This window comes from Pseudophryne corroboree, chromosome 3 (assembly GCF_028390025.1).
Source record: "Pseudophryne corroboree isolate aPseCor3 chromosome 3, aPseCor3.hap2, whole genome shotgun sequence".
Classification (NCBI taxonomy): domain Eukaryota; kingdom Metazoa; phylum Chordata; class Amphibia; order Anura; family Myobatrachidae; genus Pseudophryne; species Pseudophryne corroboree.
Window position 1 is genome coordinate 257263557 of NC_086446.1, and position 19725 is coordinate 257283281.

At 45.0% G+C, this 19725-nt stretch overlaps 1 protein-coding gene across 2 annotated transcripts in view; it reads right to left on the minus strand.

Moving 5' to 3' along the window:
• Positions 1-19725, minus strand: part of LOC135055222 (formin-I-like) — a 383943-nt gene that overhangs the window by 239367 nt on the left and 124851 nt on the right. For both annotated transcript variants that reach the window (XM_063959022.1, XM_063959023.1), the window contains exon 4: positions 14422-14564. In XM_063959022.1, coding sequence (XP_063815092.1) covers positions 14422-14564 — 143 coding nt within the window. The remainder of the gene's footprint in view (positions 1-14421; positions 14565-19725) is intronic.

Genomic DNA, 19725 nt, shown 5'->3' on the forward strand with positions numbered 1-19725 from the left:
ATGACGAATGTGCAGAAATACAAAACGCTTTTTGTGTTTGCAGCCACACGACAAAGAGGTGTGTTGAGGGCGGTGCGGAGGAATGGCTTCGCTAGCTAGCAAAAAGGGGCGTGAAGGTGGGTGTCTTGTGGGGGAGTGTGCTAAGGGTAGCAGATGTGGTTTTCACACCACTGCAAAGCTGCTCGTTGCCGGTACACACCAGGCGTTCGCAGCACAGGAGTAGGTCTAGGGCTGCGCACAGCTAGCAAACACTTGCTAAAGGTGCCTGACAGGGCATAGCTACCTAATCATTGGCAATAGAATGCAGCTGATTGGCATGCTAACGCATCAACACTGCAATTGTAGCTGAAGCACTCTCACAGCATGGTATGTACATTTACACTCCCAGTAAATGTTTTGATGTTAAACTTTAGCAAATTAGGTTACACTGGCAAGCAGCATACGTGTATTATTAGCAAATACATGTGTATTGCCTATGTTCCACATGTCTGTTTTGTGTAGAAATGATGGTGGTCATTCCAAGTTGATCGCAGCCAGCAACTTTTTGCTGCTGGTGCGATCAACTAATCCCCGCCTATGGGGGAGTGTATTTTAGCTTAGCAGGGCTGCGAACGCTTGTGCAGCCCTGCTTAGCTAAAAAAGTTTTGTGTAAAAGTAGACCAGCCCTGGACATACTTACCCTGTGCGACAATCTTAGCGATGATGGGGACGGCTTTCACGTCAGACATCCGCCCTCCATTCTTCTGGACACGCCTGCTTTTTCCTTAACACTCACAGAAAACATCTGCCAATGGACCGGTGATGCCCGGGAACGCCTTCTTTCTGTCAATCTTCTTGCGGCAGCCGCTGCGACTGCTTTCTTCGTATCCAGTGTCTTTGTCCGGCGACCCCTGTCACCGGGCAACGACGCGCGTGTGCAATGCGCACGCCACGCATGCACATTCCAGACCCGTTCGCACCGCAGCGGAATGAACCCCTGTGTATATTTTGTAAGTGTTCAAACACAAATAATTACCTTAAAATGCAACATACATGCCATGTTTTCAAGATTCCCACATTAGTTTTGTGGTGAATATAACAACATTACCCACATAATTCAGCCTAAACTATACTGTTATTACCTGCTACTTTTCCTAATACATTGCTATGGATGACTTAGGTAACTTGTCAGTTATATTTAATAAGGCATGTTGTCCATAGTAACCAAACAACTTTGTGCCATTATATTGTGCAAGGAGCAACATACATGTGTTTGATTTGAACATCATTTTGATATAAGCAACATGTATTTTTTTTTTTACAACCCATAAAAAATGTCAACACCTAAAAAAAATAAAACATTTAAACTGACACCCACAATAATAAGCACACCATTTCAAAACTAAGTATATTTATTCAAAATCATTTTACTATTTCTCCAAATGCTTTTGTGACAAATAAATAAATAAAAAAAACATGGCACAGCAACAAACACCTGCCAGTGCATAAAATAGGAAGACAGTACCCATTAGTCAAGTCCCGTCCCCCACCCCCCCCCCCCATCTACTGCCCAGCAAACACAAAAAGAGGCTGGTGTCATGACCCTGACTGAGGAACATGTGGGTCAAATAGAGAAGGATTGTGGCCACAATACCCAAACCAAACTAGCCCGACCACAATATGAAGAGGAAGGTTGGACAAGTTCACAGGCTAAGGCATCGCCAAAAAGATAAGCCAGCAAACCCCATTCTGCATGATGGAGTTTGGCATTCTAGTCCCACAAGCCATTGATAATCCATTTTGGAACAGATTCAACATGGGTGCTGCTAAATGTGACCGCATCTGGAGAGAAATTATTATTTTGTTCTTTCTCCGACCCACCTGAAGTGGATGTTGTTCAGTGCTCGGTCTGTGAACTGACCTTCGAGGGCCCTGCCGAGTGGGATCTGGTTCCTGGGCAGGGGTAGGGGATGGCCCAGGTGTTCGATCCTCCCTAACACTGTGGGCAAGGAGGCCAGCGATGGTCTGTATGCCTTGGCCAATTGTGTTTAATTGGCCAATTGTGCTGTTCAATTGTTGCACCGAGGAGGTGAGGTCGGCCATAACTTGGTGAACACAGGTGGTCAGGTCAGTGAGCCGTAAGGACATCTCACGTAGCTCCCGGATCATTATGTCATGGAATTGGGTGTTGAAAACTCCATTAATCACTATTTCACTAAGAATCGCAGTGAGAGAGGGTTGAGTGGGAGACACGGGCCAGTGTGGGGCTGGGCAAGTGGTATTTCCTGTCCCACACTGGAGGTGTCACTACCTCCCCCCGTCTCAGCCTCAGTGAAATGCCCCTCCTGTGACTCTCTGAGCTGCCCCTCCTGTGCTGTATTTGGAAAAAACAAAAACAAAACATATTTTAACAGATACTCTCAATTATGACAATTATACAGGAAACACTTTACAATATATGTTTGGAAACTTACCTGCCAAGTCATGTGGCCATAGCATGTCAGGTGTGTCGGTGTCCATTTGTGACACACCTGCCACCTCCTCATAGGACACACAGACCATCGCTCACTACTCTAGATGTATATACTCCACAGTCTCAGGGGCTGGCCCTCCCCCTGTTGCCCTCAAAGCATCCCAGTTCACAGCCTTTTTCTGCTTCAGGCGGGACTTGAAGTTGGCCCAACTACATATGTTTATTGGTTTTGGGGAAAGGAGAGTAAATGAAATGTAAGTAAATGTGAAGCGTACTTTTTTTAACACATGTTGTGGTTTGTGTTGCTATAGGACTTGGAAAATGTTGTTGAAATCTTAGTTAAGACATACTATAGTGTTTGGCATTGTGTCTCATTATGTACTTACTGTCTTCAGATTTCCCAAGGTGTGTGGACAATTGGGCCAACTTCATTACTCTGGTCAGTTATTTCTCTCCAGATACGGTCTTTGGCAGCAGCACCCATGTTTTTGTTACCAAAATGGATTTTATCAATGGCTTGTGGCGCCAAAATACCCAACTCCCTCCTTGTAAATGGGAGCTGCTGCTTTCTCTTTTTGGCTGCTGCCTGTGAAGCCTCATCCTGCAAATTGTCACCACCTTCCTCTTCAGTTTGTGATTGGCTTTGCTGGGTTTTGGTATTGTGACCAGAACCTTCATCAGTTTGGGCCACATCTTCCTCAGGCAGGGCCCTCATACCAGCCTCTTGCCTTGTTTGTGGGTCAGTAGATGGGGGTTGTTGAGTACTGGGTCCTGGTACTTTCTCCTCTGCACTGGCAGGTGTTTGTTGCTGTCGTCTTTGTTGCGCCACCTGTTTGCTCCTTTGCAGGATGGTCATCTTTGCATTCAGCCTGGCCATCTCATAGTAACATAGTATCTAAGGCTGAAAAAAAACAATTGCCCATCGAGTTCAACCTATTTGTGGTCTCCTATGCACGATTATTTTGTATACAATTTTTAGTGAAGTTGATGACTACCGTTACGTTTTACCCCTCTTTTTTATAATAACCATAGTGCGTGACTATGCCCCGTAACCCTGGATATCCTTATCCATCTAACCCATTCTTAAAGGTGTTGACTGAGTCGGCCATTACAACTCCTCAGGCAGGGAATTCCAAACATGTATCGTCCTTACCGTAAAAAAACCTTTACGCCGTATTGTGCGGAATCTCCTCTCCACTAACCTGAGAGAGTGTCCACGAGTTCTCTGTGTTGATCTAACCAAAAACAGGTCCTGCGCATGATCTGTATATTGTCCCCTTATATATTTGTAAATGTTGATCATGTCCCCTCTTAATCTCCTCTTTTCCAGTGTAAACATACCTAGTCTTGCAAGCCTTTCCTCATATTCCAGAGTCTCCATACCCTTAATTAGTTTGGTCGCCCGCCTTTGAACCTTTTCTAGCTCCAGGATATCCTTTTTGTAGTAAGGTGCCCAGAATTGTACACAGTATTCAAGGTGTGGCCTCACAAGTGATTTATATAATGGGAGTATAATACTCTCGTCCCTAGCATCAATTCCCCGTTTTATGCATGCTAATATCTTATTAGCCTTCTTTGCTGCAGTCCTACTTTGGGTACTACTGCTTAGTTTGCTATCTATTAGGACACCTAAGTCCTTTTCCAGTACAGAATCCCCTAATTTTACCCCATTTAGTAGGTAGGTGTTATTTTTGTTCTTGTTACCACAAGTGCATTACCTTACACTTGTCTGTATTGAAGCGCATTCTCGATTTCGCTGCCCAAGCTTCTAGTTTAACTAAGTCGTTCTGAAGCGACTCGGCATCCCCCTCCGCATTCATAACTTTACACAATTTGGTATTATCTGCAAAAATTGACACCATGCTCTCTAGACCTTCTGTTAGGTCGTTAATGAAAATATTGAACAATAGCGGTCCTAATATTGAGCCTTGCGGCACACCACTTAGCACTTCAGTCCAAGTTGAAAAAGATCCATTAACCACAACGCACTGCTCCCTATTATCTAACCAGTTTTTGACCCAAGTGCATATTGTGCTTCCTAGCCCTGAAGTCCTCTTCCAAAGATTCCTGCTACATGATGGTGAGAGCATGTGTGTATGGCTCTGTGGTGTGTTTTTATACCTGCGTTTGCATGGTGATGCAGGAATCTGCACAGGTGATGCATACACAATTGGTATACGTACTTTAATTGCATACACTATTTAACAGAGTTCCATGCGGCCTGTGTTTGTGGGTGTATGCAGGAGTTGGAGAGAGACAGATAGAGAGACCGAGAGAGAGGAAGGAAGAAAAGTAGTAGTGTTGTAAAGTTGTGTAAGAGGTAAGATATGTTTGTTTTTATCCCACTGTGGTGCGTTGCGGTTATTTTTTGTCTTGCAGACGCACAGCGTTTTTTTAATTTTTTTTATTGTATGTATGTAATATATTACTGTATTGTCTAACATTTGTGGTGGTGATGTCCTTCATTGTAATAGTAATCTGTTTGCCTTTATTCTAATTGAACCAACAGTATATCTATATCTGCTGGTAAGTATGTGCATGTTGTTTGGTGTGGTGTGGGTTGTGGAATGTAGTTTGGTTAGAGTTTGCATCTTATTTTGTATTATTCTTTGTCTTCTCTAGGGTGCATATTTTGAGGGGGGTTTTTGCCAGGTGGGCTTTTTTGTTTTCTTATAAGTGCCTTTTGCCATATATTGTTCTTCTCTTATATCTGCTGGTAAGTATATGCATGTTCTTTGGTGTGTTGAGGGTGGTGGGGTGTAGTATTCTGTGAGTAGGCTTCTTATTCTTGTGTCACTTTTCCTTCTCCAGGGATCAGCTTATATTTTGTTTGTTTTGTGCCAAAGTAGGCTGTTTTTTTTCTTCAGGCCTTTTGCCATTTTTTTGGTTCCTTCATATCTATCTGCTGGTAAGTATATGCATGTTGACTAGATTTAAGGGAGGGGAAAGGAAACCAGAGCACAGGTCCAATAAGCAAAGTTTGTGGTTAGAAATAACCAACAAATAAATGTACCACGATAATGTAACATGAATATCCCAATGAGGGATGGGCAATTGTCTCATGTGGAGGTGCACCCCTGAGAGTTGATAAACATTTGCGAGCAGAAGAGGAAAATAACTCTCGTTTTTTGGGGGGCACTCACTGAACAGTATAATTAAAATATAAACTTTAATTAATCTTTAAAACATAATGCCACAAAACAAACTAAACACAAACATGAACATATATTTTATCAAAACCAATTCATATCCGTATTCCATGTGAAAAGTATTATGATCATGTGTGAAAGGTGAGTACAATAGATAGCAACAGGTTGGTCCAGATTCAGAGATATCAGAAATGTGTATGTAGCAACAAAAATGTGTCCAGAACCAAAACCTGTGTTGTACACTGATTAGAGGGCGGTATAGCGTATAATAAAGCTGACTAGGTGTGAATAAGTTTTGAACGGGCTGACTAACAGTCCGCACCACAGAGAAATGTAATGACAGAGGAACTGCAAGAAGCCTCCCCCTCAACAAACCGCCCCCATAAATCCTCCTCCTCCTCTGAACCACCCTCCCCCCTCAACAACCCGCCCCATCAATCCTCATCCTCCTCCTCATCCCCCTCTCAACCACCCTCCCCCCCTCAACAACCCGCACCCCATCAATACTCCTCCTCATCCTCCTCCTCCTCTCCCTCTCAACCCCCCTCCCCCTCTCAATCTAACCCACCTCTCAAACCCCCTCTCCCTCTCAATCTAACCCACCCTCTCAACCCCCTCCCCCTCTCCATCTAACCCCCCTCTCAACCCCGCTCCCCCTCTCAAACTAACCCCCCTCTCAACCACACTCCCCCTCTCAGTCTGACCAGCCCTCTCAAACTCTCTCCCCTGCCCAACCTCCAACCCCCTTTCAAGCTCCTTCCCCCATCCAACCTCCCACCCCCTCTTTGGGAGCCGAAAGTGATGTGGAGGCCGAGAGGGCCACTATGGCCCCAGAACATGATGGTCTGGAACTGGAGCCTAGTAAGATTAATTTGATTCTTCCAAAACATGTCACAATTAGAAATATAAAACAACATGTGTCTTCAACCTGTGTCCCTGCAGCTGCTTTGTGCAACCACATCCAAACATTCCCTGCCACAGTTGGGCTGAATTATTGGCCATGCGCCTAAACCTACAGGCCCTTCTGGGCAATGTTAACCGTTTAATTAATTTTTTTTAATTTGAACTAAATAAGTTTAAAAATATTTTACTTGTTTCAAAAACACAGAAATTACATAAAAAAATAAAAACTAAGCTATTGTGTTGTGTTTTTTTTAAAGTAAAATAATGTGGACAAAAGTAAGTTACACTATTTCACCAATCCTCAGATTATTCAATATGTGTGGATTTAGAATCCTCCGACTTTTATATTTTTATCCCTTATCGGTGCTTTTTTATGTGTTCAAAACATTTTTAAACAAAAAACAGTAAATAAGTATTAAGTGTATGATGCAACTAGGGCAACAAACATATTTGGACTAGAGATGTGCACCGGAAATTTTTCGGGTCTGTGTTTTGGTTTTGGGTTCGGTTCCGCGGCCGTGTTTTGGGTTCGAACGCGTTTTGGCAAAACCTCACCGAATTTTTTTTGTCGGATTCGGGTGTGTTTTGGATTCGGGTGTTTTTTTCAAAAAACCCTAAAAAACAGCTTAAATCATTGAATTTGGGGGTCATTTTGATCCCATAGTATTATTAACCTCAATAACCATAATTTACACTCATTTTCAGTCTATTCTGAACACCTCACACCTCACAATATTATTTTTAGTCTTAAAATTTGCACCGAGGTCGCTGGATGACTAAGCTCAGCGACCCAAGTGGCCGACACAAACACCTGGCCCATCTAGGAGTGGCACTGCAGTGTCACGCAGGATGGCCCTTCCAAAAAACACTCCCCAAACAGCACATGACGCAAAGAAAAAAAGAGGCGCAATGAGGTAGCTGTGTGACTAAGCTCAGCGACCCAAGTGGCCGACACAAACACCTGGCCCATCTAGGAGTGGCACTGCAGTGTCACGCAGGATGGCCCTTCCAAAAAACACTCCCCAAACAGCACATGACGCAAAGAAAAAAAGAGGCGCAATGAGGTAGCTGTGTAACTAAGCTCAGCGACCCAAGTGGCCGACACAAACACCTGGCCCATCTAGGAGTGGCACTGCAGTGTCACGCAGGATGGCCCTTCCAAAAAACACTCCCCAAACAGCACATGACGCAAAGAAAAAAAGAGGCGCAATGAGGTAGCTGTGTGACTAGGCTCAGCGACCCAAGTGGCCGACACAAACACCTGGCCCATCTAGGAGTGGCACTGCAGTGTCAGACAGGATAGCACTTCAAAAAATAGTCCCCAAACAGCACACGATGCAAAGAAAAATGAAAGAAAAAAGAGGTGCAAGATGGAATTGTCCTTGGGCCTTCCCACCCACCCTTATGTTGTATAAACAGGACATGCACACTTTAACCAACCCATCATTTCAGTGACAGGGTCTGCCACACGACTGTGACTGAAGACTGAAATGACGGGTTGGTTTGGACCCCCACCAAAAAAGAAGCAATTAATCTCTCCTTGCACAAACTGGCTCTACAGAGGCAAGATGTCCACCTCATCATCATCCTCCGATTCATCACCGTGTACATCCCCCTCCTCACAGATTATCAATTCGTCCCCACTGGAATCCACCATCACAGCTCCCTGTGTACTTTCTGGAGGCAATTGCTGCTGGTGAATGTCTCCACGGAGGAATTGATTATAATTAATTTTAATGAACATCATCTTCTCCACATTTTCTGGAAGTAACCTCGTACGCCGATTGCTGACAAGGTGAGCGGTGGCACTAAACACTCTTTCGGAGTACACACTTGTGGGAGGGCAACTTAGGTAGAATAAAGCCAGTTTGTGCAAGGGCCTCCAAATTGCCTCTTTTTCCTGCCAGTATACGTACGGACTGTCTGACGTGCCTACTTGGATGCGGTCACTCATATAATCCTCCACCATTCTTTCAATGGTGAGAGAATCATATGCAGTGACAGTAGACGACATGTCAGTAATCGTTGGCAGGTCCTTCAGTCCGGACCAGATGTCAGCATCAGCAGTCGCTCCAGACTGCCCTGCATCACCGCCAGCGGGTGGGCTCGGAATTCGTAGCCTTTTCCTCGCACCCCCAGTAGCGGGAGAATGTGAAGGAGGAGATGTTGACAGGTCGCGTTCTGCTTGACTTGACAATTTTCTCACCAGCAGTTCTTTGAACCCCTGCAGACTTGTGTCTGCCGGAAAGAGAGATCCAACGTAGGTTTTAAATCTAGGATCGAGCACGGTGGCAAAATGTAGTGCTCTGATTTCAACAGATTGACCACCCGTGAATCCTGGTTAAGCGAATGAAGGGCTCCATCCACAAGTCCCACATGCCTAGCGGAATCGCTCTGTTTTAGCTCCTCCTTCAATGCCTCCAGCTTCTTCTGCAAAAGCCTGATGAGGGGAATGACCTGACTCAGGCTGGCAGTGTCTGAACTGACTTCACGTGTGGCAAGTTCAAAAGGTTGCAGAACCTTGCACAACGTTGAAATCATTCTCCACTGCGCTTGAGACAGGTGCATTCCACCTCCTATATCGTGGTCAGATGTATAGGCTTGAATGGCCTTTTGCTGCTCCTCCATCCTCTGAAGCATATAGAGGGTTGAATTCCACCTCGTTACCACTTCTTGCTTCAGATGATGGCAGGGCAGGTTCAGGCGTTTTTGGTGTTGCTCCAGTCTTCTGTACGTGGTGCCTGTACGCCGAAAGTGTCCCGCAATTCTTCTGGCCACCGACAGCATCTCTTGCACGCCCCTGTCATTTTTTTAAATAATTCTGCACCACCAAATTCAAGGTATGTGCAAAACATGGGACGTGCTGGAATTTGCCCAGATATAATGCACGCACAATATTGCTGGCGTTGTCCGATGCCACAAATCCACAGGAGAGTCCAATTGGGGTAAGCCATTCTGCGATGATCTTCCTCAGTTGCCGTAAGAGGTTTTCAGCTGTGTGCGTATTCTGGAAAGCGGTGATACAAAGCGTAGCCTGCCTAGGAAAGAGTTGGCGTTTGCGAGATGCTGCTACTGGTGCCGCCGCTGCTGTTCTTGCGGCGGGAGTCAATACATCTACCCAGTGGGCTGTCACAGTCATATAGTCCTGAGTCTGCCCTGCTCCACTTGTCCACATGTCCGTGGTTAAGTGGACATTGGGTACAACTGCATTTTTTAGGACTCTGGTGAGTCTTTTCTGAGGTCTGTGTACATTTTCGGTATCGCCTGCCTAAAGAAATGGAACCTAGATGGTATTTGGTACCGGGGACACAGTACCTCAATCAAGTCTATAGTTGGCTCTGAAGTAACGATGGATACCGGAACCACGTTTCTCACCACCCAGGATGCCAAGGCCTCAGTTATCCGCTTTGCAGCAGGATGACTGCTGTGATATTTCATCTTCCTCGCAAAGGACTGTTGGACAGTCAATTGCTTGGTGGAAGTAGTAAAAGTGGTCTTACGACTTCCCCTCTGGGATGACCATCGACTCCCAGCAGCAACAACAGCAGCGCCAGCAGCAGTAGGCGTTACACGCAAGGATGCATCGGAGGAATCCCAGGCAGGAGAGGACTCGTCAGAATTGCCAGTGACATGGCCTGCAGGACTATTGGCATTCCTGGGGAAGGAGGAAATTGACACTGAGGGAGTTGGTGGGGTGGTTTGCGTGAGCTTGGTTACAAGAGGAAGGGATTTACTGGTCAGTGGACTGCTTCCGCTGTCGCCCAAAGTTTTTGAACTTGTCACTGACTTATGATGAATGCGCTGCAGGTGACGTATAAGGGAGGATGTTCCGAGGTGGTTAACGTCCTTACCCCTACTTATTACAGCTTGACAAAGGCAACACACGGCTTGACACCTGTTGTCCGCATTTCTGTTGAAATACTTCCACACCGAAGAGCTGATTTTTTTGGTATTTTCACCAGGCATGTCAATGGCCATATTCCTCCCACGGACAACAGGTGTCTCCCCGGGTGCCTGACTTAAACAAACCACCTCACCATCAGAATCCTTCTTGTCAATTTCCTCCCCAGCGCCAGCAACACCCATATCCTCCTCATCCTGGTGTACTTCAACACTGACATCTTCAATCTGACTATCAGGAACTGGACTGCGGGTGCTCCTTCCAGCACTTGCAGGGGGCGTGCAAATGGTGGAAGGTGCATGCTCTTCACGTCCAGTGTTGGGAAGGTCAGGCATCGCAACCGACACAATTGGACTCTCCTTGTGGATTTGTGATTTCGAAGAACGCACAGTTCTTTGCTGTGCTTTTGCCAGCTTAAGTCTTTTCATTTTTCTAGCGAGAGGCTGAGTGCTTCCATCCTCATGTGAAGCTGAACCACTAGCCATGAACATAGGCCAGGGCCTCAGCCGTTCCTTGCCACTCCGTGTGGTAAATGGCATATTGGCAAGTTTACGCTTCTCCTCCGACGATTTTAATTTAGATTTTTGAGTCCTTTTTTTACTGATCTTTTGTGGTTTGGATTTTACATGCTCTGTACTATGACATTGGGCATCGGCCTTGGCAGACGACGTTGATGGAATTTCATCGTCTCGGCCATGACTAGTGGCAGCAGCTTCAGCACGAGGTGGAAGTGGATCTTGATCTTTCCCTATTTTTGGAACCTCAACATTTTTGTTCTCCATATTTTAATAGGCACAACTAAAAGGCACCTCAGGTAAACAATGGAGATGGATGGATACTAGTATACTTATGGATGACGAGTGACTGACGACACAGAGGTAGCTACAGCCGTGGCCTACCGTACTGCGTCTGCTAGTATAGATAATATAATAAATATATTACTACTGTAGGTATATAATATAATGACGGACCTGGTGGATACTGTCAACAGACTCCTAAACTACTAGTATGAAGAAGATAGAAAAAAAAAACCCACCACAGGTAGGTAGGTATACAATTATGGACGAGCACTGACGACACAGAGATAGCCACAGCCGTGGACTACCGTACTGCGTCTGCTAGTATAGATAATATAATAAATATATTACTACTGTAGGTATATAATATAATGACGGACCTGGTGGACACTGTCAGCAGACTCCTAAACTACTAGTATGAAAAAGATAGAAAAAAAAAAACCACCACAGGTAGGTAGGTATACAATTATGGACGAGCACTGACGACACAGAGATAGCCACAGCCGTGGACTACCATACTGCGTCTGCTAGTATAGATAATATAATAAATATATTACTACTGTAGGTATATAATATAATGACGGACCTGGTGGACACTGTCAGCAGACTCCTAAACTACTAGTATGAAGAAGATAGAAAAAAAAACCCCACCACAGGTAGGTAGGTATACAATTATGGACGAGCACTGACGACACAGAGATAGCCACAGCCGTGGACTACCATACTGCGTCTGCTAGTATAGATAATATAATAAATATATTACTACTGTAGGTATATAATATAATGACGGACCTGGTGGACACTGTCAGCAGACTCCTAAACTACTAGTATGAAGAAGATAGAAAAAAAAAAACCACCACAGGTAGGTAGGTATACAATTATGGACGAGCACTGACGACACAGAGATAGCCACAGCCGTGGCCTACCGTACTGCGTCTGCTAGTATAGATAATATACTAAATATATTACTACTGTAGGTATATAATATAATGACGGACCTGGTGGACACTGTCAGCAGACTCCTAAACTACTAGTATGAAGAAGATAGAAAAAAAAAACCCACCACAGGTAGGTAGGTATACAATTATGGACGAGCACTGACGACACAGAGATAGCCACAGCCGTGGACTACCGTACTGCGTCTGCTAGTATAGATAATATAATAAATATATTACTACTGTAGGTATATAATATAATGACGGACCTGGTGGACACTGTCAGCAGACTCCTAAACTACTAGTATGAAGAAGATAGAAAAAAAAACCCACCACAGGTAGGTAGGTATACAATTATGGACGAGCACTGACGACACAGAGGTAGGTACAGCCGTGGCCTACCGTACTGCGTCTGCTAGTATAGATAATAAACTAAATATATTACTACTGTAGGTATATAATATAATGACGGACCTGGTGGACACTGTCAGCAGACTCCTAAACTACTAGTATGAAGAAGATAGAAAAAAAAAACCAACCACAGGTAGGTAGGTATACAATTATGGACGAGCACTGACGACACAGAGATAGCCACAGCCGTGGACTACCGTACTGCGTCTGCTAATATAGAGATGATAAAGATGATAGAGATGAAAAAAAATATAACACTACTGTAGGTAAATATTTATATAATATAATGAATGATGGACCTGCTGGACACTGTCAGCAGAATGCGTTTATAGAATAAAATAAAAAAAACACCACAGGAGTGTTTAACTTTTTCAGGCAGACAATATACTGGTGGTCACTGGCAGCAAAAGTGTGCACTGTACTCCTGCTATAACTGCTCCCCAGTCTCCCCCACAATTAAGCTGTGTGAGCAGTGAGCACTCAGCACAGTCAGATATACATAGATGATATATCATGCAGCACACTGAGGCTGAGCACAGATATGGTATGTATCGTTTTTTTCAGGCAGAGAACGGATTATAATAAAACTGGTGGTCAGTGTCACTATCAGCAAAACTCTGTACTGTACTGAGTACTCCTAACAACTGCTCCCCAAAATTAGTAGTAAATCAAATGTCACTCATCTCTCTAAACAGAGAGGACGCCAGCCACGTCCTCTCCCTATCAATCTCAATGCACGTGTGAAAATGGCGGCGACGCGCGGCTCCTTATATAGAATCCGAGTCTCGCGAGAATCCGACGTTCGGGCGCGCTCGGGTTAACCGAGCAAGGCGGGAGGATCCGAGTCTGCTCGGACCCGTGCAAAAAAGGCTGAAGTTCGGGGGGGTTCGGATTCCGAGGAACCGAACCCGCTCATCTCTAATTTGGACATTTCAGTATGGTTGAGGGCTTAATTGTTGTATGTTATTGAACAATTATGTTGTCAAACACTTCCTTTTGCAGTGTTTCATGACTTAATTAAACAATCACATTACAATGTCTTTTAGTAATTGCTGAAAAATGTGACTGGTTTTAAAAGGAAAAAAAAACAACAAACTATTGTGCAACTTTTTGCAAGCTAGCGAATGCAATGCGATAGTACTAATTGCATACTATCACGTACTGGCAGCGATGCGATTTGTCATCTTGCACACACATCGCTACCGTGCATTGTAGAATGGTCTACACCCTTTTTTTGCACTACTACATGTACATTTGCAATTGTGGGTAATGGGCGTGAGTTTGCAGTCTTGTGATGCATTCGCTCGCTTGCGAACGCTGCTAGCTTGCATTTTGAATAGCGTACAACTCAGAATTACCCCTATTGTTCTAGCAATCTGTGTATGTTCTGGCAGCCAGTAATGCCATGAAAACTGGTGGGGCGAGGCAGATGAGGCAGAGTTTTGACTGTATTAAGTACTACTGTATATGAAAAATACAAAGAATATGTTTGCAATATCTTCTTTGTATTATTTTAATCATTTTTATCACCAAAACTCAGGAGTAAAAAGTCTATGGCGGGTGAGGCCCTGCCTATCTTTCTGCACATATCTGGCCAAGTCCCACTGAATTTCCAGGAGTTTATACTGCTGCACCTGTGTATAATGCCCCGATGTACACTTTGGCTCATATATTATGTGTAAATTTGGCTCTGGTGCTATCCAGTGCCTCCTGATCCATTTAGCTCACTGCACGTCTCAGGAATGCCCTGTTCTGGATATATACCATTAACCCTCTCCTCAGTCACATGCTTAAATTGCCATCCCATAGCTTGCCACCATTTACACAAATTAAGTGACTTTGATAAGATATAAAAGTGTATAATTTTCCTTACTTCACCCATTTGTCGGCTTGATCATCATAAAGTTCTAAGAGTCCTTCAAGGATCACTTCGGAAGTGGCATGTTTTTTGGCAAATGACCTTAATGTAGACATCTGGCTATTGCTCTGTAAAATCGTGCTCATAATCTTAAATATCTACATAAAAAAAAAGAAATTGTATTACAATATTTATATAATAACAAAAAAATAACGCTTAGGGATTAGGCAAAAACAACAATATATTGTAATTACATTTCATTCATAACTTCGAACCAATTAAAAATTCAAACAATAGGGTCAATCCACTTAGCCGTGATGATCTAGCAGGTGCGAGACATCATAGCAGCAGCTGCACTTTACAGTGGCCCAAACTTGCCCGGAAGTGCTCGCTGCCCATAGAGCTACAAGCAATTTTATGCAGAAACCATGCCCCGAAGGGTGGGGGATCAAGTACCATTGCATTGAAAGTTTGAAACGCTGTGGCAATGGCACCTCGCACCATTTGCAAGCAACTGGATTGATCCGTATATATGTAATACGGGGAATATGTACTAAGCCTTGGAGAGTGATGAAGTACCAGCCATTCAGCTCCTAACTACCATGTTACAGGCTGTGTTTGAAAAATTACTAAACTGATTGGTAGTTTATCTGTCTCCAAGGCTAAATACAGATGCCCCATATAGTACATATCTACGCAAACTATAAATACATAAGACCATTTTAGTACAGCTTTAGCCACAAGGTTTAAAGAGGCTCTGCCAACTGTACACACTTCAGGCGGCCATTTGTGAGCTGTGATGTATCCACTGTAGCATGGCAATGTTAGTACGAAATGGTCAAAAAATAGGAATTTTATACCTGTCTGTAGTGGATACAGTGGGTAGTGCCATTAGTACCATGGGGTATAGATCAGGTCCATTGGAGCCTGGCACTTTAAGAAATCAGTCAGTGTGTGCTGGCTCCACCCCTCTATGCCCCTCCTGCAGACTTAGTGTAGGAAAACTGTGCAGAGCTAACCAGAACAGAGGAAGCAACGCTAACTATAATAAAGGATAGCAATGCTAACCCAACATGGAACAGGGACAGCAACAGCAGACCCAACCATGAACACTTACAACCAGGTAAGCAGGAACTCGAAGCACTGAGGCGGGCGCCCAGTATCCACTATGGACTAAGAGAAAAGGAATTACCGGTAGGTATTAAATTCCTATTTTCTCTAAAGTCCTAGTGGATACTGGGGTGACATTAGTACCATAGGGAAGACCCAAAGCTCCCAGAATGGGTGGGAGAGTGCTGAGACCCCTGTAAAACTACCTGACCAAACTGAAGGTCATCACTGGCCAAGGTGTCAAACCCATAGAACTTAACAAATGTGTTTGAACAAGACCAGGCAGCTGCAAAGGGTGGCTGAATGTGAAGAACACCCTTTAGGAAAGTCTGTACTTCTGGGAGTAACGCTAGTTGTTTTTAGAATAATATAGAGAGAGACGAAATCTGAACTTTGATGGAGCCTAACCATAGGCCTTTATCCACACCTGCTTGCATGAAAAGCAGAATACGGCCAAGTCAAAATTCTGCAGGAAGATATTTCCTACCCTCGCACCACGAGACATATTTCTTCTAGATATGGTGGAAATGTTTGGACGTGACCACCTTATGGGGCTTGACCATAGTGGAAATAAATTTGGATGTGAGACCTTTTCTAGCTAAGATCTCCCTCTCAACTTCCAAACCGTCAAATGTAGCCACAGTAAGTCTGGATAGACAAACGGCCCTTATTGAAGAAGGTCCTTGAGTAGCGGCAGAGGCCAGGGTTCCATCAGAGACATGGTTAGGAGGTCCGTGTACCAGGCCCGTCGAGGCCAATCCGGGGCAATTAGAATTGCCTGAACTCTTTCCCTTTTAAGTCTTTTCAGAACTCTTGGAATGAGAGGAATTGGAGGGAACAGGTATACAAACTGGTAGTACCATGGCGCCGTCAGAGCATCCACTGCTGCAGCCTGTGGATCCCTCATTCTGGAACAGTAACGACGGAGCTTCTTGTTGAGATGAGAAGCCATCAGGTCTATCTGCAGAGAGCCCCACCAGTGAACCAGTTGTTGGAACACCTGTGGGTGAAGGCCCCATTCCTGCGGATGGAGGTTGTGCCTGCTGAGGAAGTCCGCTTCCCAGTTGTCCACTCTTGGAATGAATATGGCTGAGATATCGCTTGCGTTGGCTTCCGCCCAGAGGAGTATCCTTGACACCTCTTGCATTGCGGCCCTGCTTCTTGTTCCTCCCTGTTAGCTGATGTATGCCACCGCCATGGCGTTGTCCAACTGCACCTGGATGGCTTGATTCTGAAGGAGAGAGGCGGCCTGCAGAAGAGCATTGTAAATTTCCCTGAGTTCCAGGACATTTATGGGAGGGGCAGATTTCTGACTCGACCACTTCCCCTGGAACTGAGCCCCCTGGGTCACAGCACCCCAACCCATGAGACTGGCATCCATTGTCAGTAGGGTCTAACACTGGGTGCTGAAAGGCCGACCCTCCACCAGGTGAGAGAGCTGTAGCCACCATAACAGGGAGATCTGTGCTTTTGGCAAGAGAGTTATACTCTGGTACAGGTGAGAACCTTACCGCTTTTCCACCAACTGGAACAGATGTGCCTGAAACCTGCCGTACTGTTTAGCCTCATATGAGGCTACCATCTTGCCCAGCAATCGAATGCAAAGATGAATCGAGATTTTGCTGGGTCTGAGCACCGAGCGGATCATAGCCTGGATAGTCAAGGCTTTGTCCATCAGAACGAATACCTTCTGAGATACTGTGTCCAGGATCATTCCCAGGAACTTAATTCTCTGAGATAATTCCAGGTGAGACTTCTGGAAATTTAGGATCCATCCGTGGTCCGTAAGCAGGCGAGTTGTCAAGTCGATGCTGTGTAGCAGTTGTTCCCTGGACACCGCCTTTTTCAGGAGATCGTCCAAGTATGGGACTATGTTGACTCCCATCTTGCGCAATTGCAGCATCATTTCCACCATAACTTTTGTAAATACCCTTGGGGCTGTGGAGAGACCAAAGAGTAAGGCCTGGAACTGGAAGTGTTGATCCAGTACAGCAAACCGAAGGAAGCCTGATGCGGTGGGATATGAAGGTATGCATCCTTGATATCCATAGATACCAGGAATCCCCCCTCCTCTCCAAACTGGAGATCACCGCCATTAGGGATTCCATCTTGAATTTGAACACGCGAATATAAGGGTTCAGGGATTTGAGGTTCAAGATCGGCTGTGCTGAGCCGTCCGGCTTCGGAACGACAAAGTGACTTGAGTAAAATCCCTTTGTGTGCAACGGAGGAGGTACTGCAACAATAACTCTTGTGGCAAGCAGTTTTGAATTGCTTTTTGCAAAGTAACTCTTGCTATGGGTGAAGCTGGTAAGGCCGACTTGAAGAATCTGAGAGGAGGTAGTTCCTGAAATTCCAGCCGGTATCCTTGGGATATGAGCTTCCTTACCCAAGGTTCCCGGCAGGACTTTTCCCACACATGGGTGAAGTGCTGAAGGCGAGCTGCTGGTTTACGGGACTTACCGCAAGTTTATTTAGCAGCACTGGACGCACCTCTGGCTCTGCCTCTGAATTTTGCCACACGAAAGTACTGCAGAGAGGGTCGAGGGAAGGGACGTCTAGCAGGAGGTGACTTACCTGCCGTCGCCTGAGATATCCACTTGTTTAGTTCTTCTCCAAACAAGGCATCCCCTGTAAAAGGAAGGTTCTCAACACCGCTTTTGGAATCAGCATCTGCTGGCCATTGTTACAGCCACAGGGCTCTGCGAGACATAATTCCTTAACTGACTCACTCATAACGTTTGCAGCATATTGGATATGCTGCAGCAGTGTAATAATCTTATCCTGACAAAGGTAGTCAAACCCATTTATTATATTATCATCCCATTTAACGATGGCCCTAGATATCCAGCCGCAAGCAATAGTGGGGCGTTGAGTTACAGTATGCCCACTGCAGTATAGATTGATTTGAGTGTAGTCTCAATCTTGTGATTAGCTGAGTTGTTCAGAGAGACAGCCCCAGGTACAGGCAGTACGATTTTACGTGACAGCCTGGACACTGAAGTATCCACGGAGGGTGGGTTTTCTCAAACTTTCCTATCCTCAGCAGGAAAGGGAAAGGAATTTAGTAATCGTTTAGGAGTTATGAATTTCTTGTCAGGATTTACCCACGCCTATTTGGAAAGGGAGTTTAATTCTTTTGAGATGGGGAAGGTGACAGAGGATTTTGGTCTTACATTAAAAAGCAATTCCTCTTCTGGTTCTGTCTCCTTATCCTGTAAGTTGAGGACTTATTTAATAGCATAAATCCGAGCCTCAACCCCGGGGACAGAGCATTCTCATCTTCTACCTCCAGTTCTCCCTCATCTAACTCTGGTGTTTCAGTATCAGAGTCAGTCTGGAGCACCTGTGGGAGTGTGCGTTTATGAGAGACCCCCAGAAGGGGCTGAGTAGCCTGTCTGTAGTCAGTAGTCTTAATCAAGAAATCATCTACAGACTTTTTCAGGGTCTGCCTTTCTTGATTTGCAGCAGCTAACTCTGAATTTATATTTGTAATCATTGTTTTAAATGATTCTAACCATTCTAGTTCCTGCAAGCCACTACCTTGTGAAGGCACAGAACACTGGGTACATAGTAGAGACCCCTGTGAAGAGGGTGTAAACTTGGTGTTGCAAGAGGGACACACAGATTTTTTCCCCAGACATGCTTACAGCAGAAAACACAGAGTTATGACACAGTGCAGTGACAACACGTTAGTGAAACAATACAATAAGCCCAGACAGCCTTGAATGGAGTGACACAGAGAGGATTAAGACCAGCACACAATGCCTCAGTCCAGAGCAGCGCCCTGCTGGGTATATTTATAGGTTTGCTATGAGCACAGTGGTGAAACCACTGTATATATGCTCCCCCCTTTCTATCAGACCCCTTGGTACCAGTATAATTGGTGGTTCAGTGGCCTCTGTGGAGGAGCAGTCTCAGCGTGCAGCATGTAGTCAGCAACAGCAGGAAATGGCTCTTTTCAGCATCTGGTCCCGCTCTCCAATAAGCCCCGCCCCTTCAATGGCGCATGGTCTCTATAAAGATTATACTGGCATTTTATGTCATATTACGTAAAAAGAGAGATTAGGATCCCCTTTTACGTTGCACCAGTGTGGGTCCCCAGCGGGCACCGCAGCTTGAGGCCCGGTGACTGCCGCGCCCTAATGCCGCCATTGTCACCGGGGACCCGCTAACCGGGACCCCGGTGTAGTACTCACCGCACTGCGT